The sequence below is a fragment of the Gallus gallus genome, chromosome Z (genome assembly GCF_016699485.2).
Source record: "Gallus gallus isolate bGalGal1 chromosome Z, bGalGal1.mat.broiler.GRCg7b, whole genome shotgun sequence".
Taxonomy (NCBI): Eukaryota; Metazoa; Chordata; class Aves; order Galliformes; family Phasianidae; genus Gallus; species Gallus gallus.
Window position 1 is genome coordinate 67,810,219 of NC_052572.1, and position 7,557 is coordinate 67,817,775.

At 46.8% G+C, this 7,557-nt stretch overlaps 1 protein-coding gene across 2 annotated transcripts; it reads left to right on the top strand.

Moving 5' to 3' along the window:
• The first annotated feature begins 65 nt into the window (after positions 1-65).
• Positions 66-4,788, top strand: TOPORS (TOP1 binding arginine/serine rich protein). 2 transcript variants are annotated; one of them, XM_004949524.5, is made up of 2 exons: positions 66-258; positions 1,045-4,788. In XM_004949524.5, exons 1-2 carry the CDS (start codon positions 73-75, stop codon positions 4,237-4,239), a joined length of 3,381 nt encoding a protein of 1,126 aa, XP_004949581.2. In that variant the 5' UTR covers positions 66-72; the 3' UTR covers positions 4,240-4,788. The 2 variants fall into 2 exon arrangements, with proteins under 2 accessions (XP_004949581.2, XP_004949582.2); XM_004949525.5 differs by having other exon boundaries at positions 66-234.
• The last annotated feature ends 2,769 nt before the right edge of the window (positions 4,789-7,557 follow it).

A 7,557-nucleotide genomic window follows, 5' to 3' on the forward strand; every position in this document is an offset into this window, starting at 1 on the left:
CAGCACGGCGCTGCCCCGCTGGCGGCGGGGGCGGAGGCAATCGTTCCCGTGGCAACGCCACTTCCGCCGACGATGTCGGAGCTGCCGCGAGGTGTGGCGAAGGCCACCCGCCGCCGCCGCCATCCCGCGGGGGAGGAGCGGCGGGACGGGCCCGGCAACATTTGCAGCCGGCCTCGGCACGGGCTGAAGACGCCATCGAGCCGGACTCGGACTCGGAGCGAGGGCTCGGCAGAAGTGAGCGCGGTTGTCGGCCCGGCGGTAGGAGCGGGGCGGGCCTGGGTGGCGGAGCGTATCCGTGCGGTGACGGCTGCGGGCCCTCGGCTGCCAGTGGCGGTCGCGGCCGGCGGGAAGGGGGCTGCCGTGGAAGCGGCGCGGGCACTTGCCTGCAGCGGTTCGCAGCGTCCGAGGGCAGCGCTGGTCCCCTACATAGCTTCAGAATAGGCGGATATATTGCTCAGTACCGCCGACGGCCTGGCGGAACAAAGGAGCTGTGGGTCCAACGGTGGGTGCGGGCGCGGGCGTGATTCCTGGCTGCGATATCATCCGAGCGAGAACGGTTCAGCACGTTCCTGGACCAGTCTTCTGGTCCAGCGAGCTGTACGAGGTGCACTCGGCACTGTTGGACCAGCCAAATGCCAACAGAACCTGGTTTTTCAAAAGATAACAGTAACTTCTCCCATCGTCCATATCTTAAGTGCTGGTTTACTTTGAAAGTGTGCTGTGGAGGATTCTGAGTGAATCCTAAACTTACTGATAGTCCCAAAGTGGTGAGTGGGGGGAAGGCAGACTTAGGGTTTGTTAGTGTTACAGCCACCAGCATCATTTAGGCTGCATTTAAGTCTTGCAGCACTGGGAAACCTGATTTTAAAATGAAGAGAAGCAAGCAGAGCAGTTGAGGTGTACTGCTTCCCTGTTTGGTGTTCTCTCAGAACTAATGCTGGCATTTTCAGCCTTAAAAGTGGCTGTTGCATGTTTCTGTGTATAGACTTATACGCTTCTGTCTCTCGGGAAGAGTGGTGATCTTTTTGTCTCTTTCTTTTGTAGAACACAACTAACGCAGCCAGGGAGTTTTCAGAAGACAGCAGCTTTTTGCCAAAAGCTAGCAACAGCAAGCTGCACCAGACCATGCCAACAGATGCCTCTCCTGACTCCAAGTGCCCCATTTGCTTGGACAGATTTGACAATGTTGCCTATCTAGATCGTTGCTTGCACAGATTTTGCTTCCGTTGTGTCCAGGAATGGTCAAAAAACAAAGCAGAATGCCCACTCTGCAAACAGCCTTTCTTTTCTATTTTTCATACAGTTCGTGCTGAAGATGATTTTAAGGAATACATACTCAGACCTTCAGAAAATGGTTCTTTTGCCAGCCCTGATGGCCGGAGATTTCGTTACCGTACCACCTTAACGAGGGAACGCCGCACTTCCTCTTACCATCGAGGCAATTCCTCTTCTCGAAGGACGCTGTCCCCTCCGGATAATGGGATTTTGTTTGAAGGGCTGTCAAGCCAACCTGTGCGGCAGAGAGATGGAGAGATTCAGCAGATGATACGGAGGCTGGCCTCACGTAGGCAGGCTAGTGCAGAGGGCAGATCTCTGCGGCAGATCCAGGAGGAGGACATGATAAACTTCCGCAGAGCCCTGTACCGCACTGGTGTGCGTGTTCGTAGCATTCAGGATGGAGGCCGCTATCGAGACATTTCCGCAGAGTTCTTCCGCCACAACCCTGCTTGTCTACACAGGTTGGTTCCCTGGCTGAAGCGAGAGCTTACAGTCTTGTTTGGTGCCCATGGTTCTTTAGTTAATATTGTGCAACATATCATCATGAGTAATGTGACCAGGTATGATCTGGAAAGCCAGGCTTTTGCTGATGATTTAAAGCCATTTTTACTGAATCGGACTGAACACTTCCTACATGAATTCATCAGTTTTGCTCGATGTCCTTTTAACTTAGAGGCATATGATCAGCATGTCAATTATGACTGTCCTGCGCCATCGTATGATGAAGGAAGTCGCTCAGACTCATCAATTATTACAATCTCTCCAGATGAGGCAGATCCTCAAGGGCCAGAACACAGTTCATCCATGTCTGGGGTTGGTCAGGCCCCTTGGGATGACGAAACTCCAGGGCCTTCGTATTCCATTTCAGAAGAGGTTCGTGCCACTGTGGCTTCTCCTCTGGAGATGTCAGAAAGTTCTGATGAGGATTCTGCTAGGAAAAGGACCACACTGCGTCCTCAGTTACAGGCTGGTGTTGACTCCAATGAAAGTGACTCTTCATCAGACAACTGTGTTATCATTGGGTATGTTAAACCATTAGCTGAGAGGACACCAGAACTGGTTGAGCTGTCCTCAGACTCTGAGGAGTCCATCAGGGAGGAGAAGAGGGAAGATGTGAAGAAAGAACAGTCAATCCAGGCTCGTAGCTGGAGTGACAGTGAACCAAGCAGGGCTTCATCACCTCGCTCTCCCCTGTACAAGGAGAATGTGAGTAGTTGTAGGAGTTCCTTATCCTCTGCAGTTGAAAAGACAGAGTCAAAGGCTGATGATAAGAACAAAGATAAAGTAAAAGATCTTTCTCCACACAACTCAGTCTGGAGCCCATTTCCAGAGACAGACACCACTTCTTCTCCCTATAGAAAGAATAGAAGTAAAGTAAAAAATTTATCTCCACTGGACTCAATCAGGAGCCTGTCTCCAGAGACAGACACCGTTTGCTCTCCTTATAGTAAAAATAAAGGTAAAGTAAAAGATCTGTCTCCACTGGACTCAGTCAGGAGCCTGTCTCCAGAAATGGGCACTGTTTGTTCTCCTTACAGTCAGCGGTTGCCCAGAAGGAGAAAGACCAGGAGTCCTCAAACTTATTCACAGAAGAGTCGTGACAGTCATGGCCATCGGTCTAGGAGGGAGCATCCTAGCAAATGCCAGTCTAAAAAGAGACGATCAAGAAGCAGAGATGGTAGCGAATATAGCAGTAAAAGAAGCAGGAGGAGGTCAAGAACCTGTGACACGAGCCTCTCCCTAAAAAGCCAGAGGGGCTCCCTTAGTCGTGAGAGCACTACATCCAGAGAGGTAAGCAGATCACGATCACGTAGCAAAGGCCATGGCAAAAGGAGGTCAAGGAGCAGAGACAGTGATTATTACTATAGAAGAGACAATTACCAAAGTAGATACCAGTGGGGTTATGCTTTTTATAGTCGAAAGACAGTTGGAGATGGCTCCTCCTGCAGGAAGAGGACTCAGTCTAAGGCTCACTATTCAAGGCAATCTGCTAGTCCAGAATTCAGGATACAATCTTTTACTGAAAGAACAGACCCACATAGCCAGAGAGGATTGCATGAGAGACATTACTACTATTATGAACGATGCAGATCAAGGAGTCGATCAAGCACCAGGTCAAGGACCCCTTCTGGAGGGACAGACAGGTTGAAAAGTGAAAAGCCTGGTGGAAAGAGGAAGTACAAAACTCGACACTTGGAGAATGCAGTGAAGGAGAGCACCAGTATGGAGAGAGAAAAGGACCCCAAGAAAACTTTCTCAAAGTTCCGTGACTGCTGCAAAAATGAAGACAGCCTTTCGGACAATCAAGTAAGTAGTGAGACAAAACATAAGAAAAAGAAGAAAAAGATGAGAAGTCCAAGTGTGGAGATAGTCTATGAAGGCAAAGTGACAGACACAATGAAACATGCTAAAAAGAAAAAGAAAAAACATAAGAAGAAACATCGAAAACATCACATGAGTAACTCAGCACATTCTTCTCCAGTGGTTATTACAATTGATAGTGATAGTAGCAAGGAGCCAGAAAGTACTGAATGTGATAGCAGTGTTACTTGGACTGGCACAACTCACTTGAATGAGAGGGAATGTGAGTCTCCATCTTCCTTCCTGGGGATTACAGGATGTGAAGATGTTTACAGAGTGAGTAAGGAAACTAGAGGAGTAGTGAAAAAATATAGTATTCCTACCAGAGGAAGGGACTTAGATGGTGACATTACAAATGCTGGAGCTGAGCTTGTGGAAGCAACAGAAAGAGCTGATCGAAGTATTGACTTAGCTGATACAGCAAGTGGTAACACAGAAACTGTAGTTAGTCAAGAAGCACAGGCAGCGCCTTCCAGTCAACTGTCTTCCCCCAGGACTTCCTTACTAGGGCATCCAGAGAGACCACCACTGATACTGAGACTGCCAAAGAGACTTGTCAACAGATCTTGTTGGTTTGAGTCCCTTGAAAAAAACATGTAGCATATTTTATGCTGAACAATCCTTAAAATTGTGAATTTGTTTCTAATTATGTTTTTCTCCTATAAGAACAAAGCACCAGGTGTTTTTCTGTGTGTGTGTGTGTGTGTGTGTGTGTGAGTGAGTTAAAAAGTGTCTGGGAAATGTTTAAACCCATTGAATGTTTATGCACTTTTATGTCAAGTGAGTATAGGTGTGTAGGAGCTTGATGATCTTTAAGGTCCCTTTGGAAGTTAGAATTTTGTAAAGCCAATGTGTATGTAAAATACATCCACAGAGTACTTCAAAGCTGTGTTTAAAAAAAAAAAAAAAAAAAAACATAAACCAAAAGACAGTGAATACACTTTATGGGGATTGCTCTTGTTACAGAGGAAAGTTGCTTAGTTCATAAAAAAAATGATTCAGGATAAATTGTACCATCATTTTGATCTGTATGGTTTAAGGTGATCTCTGCAGAAAAGCAGTTTCTACGTACATATTGAACAGCACTTCCAGTAACATGAGTTATGTGAATATCTTAATAAAGCAATAAGAGTTTTTGTTCTAAAAAAATGAATGTCAATCTGTTTGAGCTGAGAGGGGTACTCCAGGCTGAAAGATTATCAGGTTCCAACTCTCACTGAAAGCAGGAATGCTTTTGATCAGGTTCTTCAGGATCTGTCTAGTTTTGAATGTTCAACAGCTTCTCTGTGCTACCTCTTCTAATGTCAGACTACTGCCATGTTATTATTATTTTTTTTTCCTCCATGTGTCCTTCTCATGTTTCTGTGTCTGCTACCTCACATCCTGTTACTGTGCAACTGCCAGCTCCTCCCGAGCTCACTGCTTTCAGCCATTCCCCAGCTCACCTCCCTGGACATCGTGCTGTATGTGTGTACAAGGCATGGGGACAAGCAGGGTCAGGGTCCCTGGCTCTGGGCACAGCATGCATTCTCTGTGCTGATCCCAGAAGCTGGCTTCCATGCCTTCTGCAAAGCTGCCTTCCTGTGTGGTGGATATGGTTGTGGCTGGCTTCCGGATGTCCATACAGGCACTCTCACATTCCACCCTTGTCAGGACAGGGAGAAAATAGGATGGAAAAACTCCTGGGTGGAGATGGACACAAGGAGATCACTTGTGATTATTGTCATGGCCAAACTCAGCTCAGGGAAGATTAATTTAATTTATTTTCAGTTAAAATTAGAGTAGGATGGTGAGAAACAAAAACGTAAATTCACTTTCTCCTCCTACTCTCTCTTCCCAGGCACTTTTCCCCAGATTAATTCTTGATGCTTCTGCTTCTTCCTGAGCAGCACAAGTGGTGGTGGAGGGTGGTTGCAGTCAGTCTGTAACGATTTTTGTCTCTGTTGTTGCTGCTTCTTCACTCTATTTCTCTTGTCCCACAGGGATCCTTCCCACAGGGCACAGTGCTTCAGGAACAGTCACAGAACTACAGAACTGTAGAGGCTGTAAGGGACCTGTGGAGATCTAGCCCAACCCCCTGCTAGAGCAGGTTTCCTACAGTCGGTTCCATAGGAAAGCATCCAGGCGGGCTATGAATCCCTCAAGAGAGGGAGACTCCACAAGTCCTCTGGGCATCCTGTTCCAGTGCTGTTGCCTTCTATGTAAATTAGGTTTTCCTCATTTGAGATGGAACTTGAAATGTTCCAGTTTGTGCCCACTGCCCCTTGCTGTGTCACGAGGCATCACTGAGAAAAGCCTTGGCCCATCCTCTTGGTTCCCACCCATTTGGTGTTTATAAGCATTGATAAGATCTCCCCCTCATTCTTCTCCAGGCTGAACAGTCCCTGGTCCCTCAGCCTTTCCTCATAAGGGTGGTGCTGCAGGCCTCTAACCATCTTTGTAACCTTCTGCTGGACTCGAGAAGTTCCCCGTCTTTCTTGAACTGGGGAGACCAGAATTGGACATGATATTCCATGTGTTGCCTCCCCAGGGCAGAGTGGACGGGGAGGATCACCTCCCTCACTTTGCTGGCCCTTCTTTTAATGCATCCCAGGACGCTACTGGCCACCTTGGCTGTAAGGGCACACTGCTGACTTGTGGCCATTCTGTTGTCCAGCAGGCCCCCTAAGTCCTCAGAGCACCCTTCCAGCAGGATATCCCCTAACTTGTACTGATGCATGTGATTATTCCTCCCCACATGTAGCACTCTACACTTGCCCTTGTTAAGCCTCATACATTTCCACTTGCTCCCACTCTCCAGCCTATCCAGGACTTGCTGAATGGCAGTACAACCTTCTGGTATGTCAGCTCTGTATCATTAGAAAACTTGCTGAAGGTGCATTCTATTCCTTCATCCAGGTCACTGATGAAGACATTGAAGAACACTGGACTCGTAACTGACCCCTGGGGAACACTGCTAGATACAGGCCTTCAGCTCAATTCTGTGATACTAATCACAGTACACCAAGCTCTGCCAATTAGCAAGTTCTCAATTCATCTTCCTGTCTACTCATCTATCCAATGCTTCCTCAGCTTACTTACAAGAATGTCATGGGAGACAACATCAAAAGCCTTGCTTAAGTCTGGCATGGGACAGATCCTTCAGCCCCCACTACTACCAGCTCCTTACTGCGTACATCCCATGTACCTTGGCTTGGCAGATGTGGATCCCCCATGCCAGATGCTAGTTGATTGTGTGTGCAAACATGGTGATGAGGGCATGGAGAACTACAGCTTGGTATCTAAATCCTGAAGAGTCATTTTATGTTGCTACTGAAAATGTGGTGCAGATCTCCAATATCTGCAATGCACAGAGATTTTATTACCATCCTGGATTAATGAGGTGACACCACACCTTTGAGTACAAAAGCTCCTTAGGCAGCAAGGTCTACTGTTATGCATTTCAGCAAGGGGAACGTTGCTTTATTGCTTTCCTGGAGAGTATCTACTCACAGTTGGCCATATACAACATGAGACTGCAAGTATCTAATTTCAAGGAACATCACTGCCTCAAGGTATGCTGTCAGTATACCCCGAGCTTTTTCTATGATTTTATCTTGTTTGGTACCTAAGCCAGTTGCAAAAAAAGAAAACAGTAATACAATAATAAAGGGCTGGAGCACCTATCCTACTGTTGTGGTTTAACACAGCAGGCAGTTAAGCACCACACAGCTGTTATGAGTGGGACAAGGGAAAGAATTGGGAAAAACAAACAAACAAACAAAAACAACAAAGTAGAACTCATGGGTAGAGATAAAAGTATTTTTACCAAGACACAAAAGGAGGAGAGGAAAAAAAAATGGGAATGATAATTATACATATACATCCTGAACAAGGACTGAGCATCACTGACAGTAAAATCAAAAACTTGAGGAATAT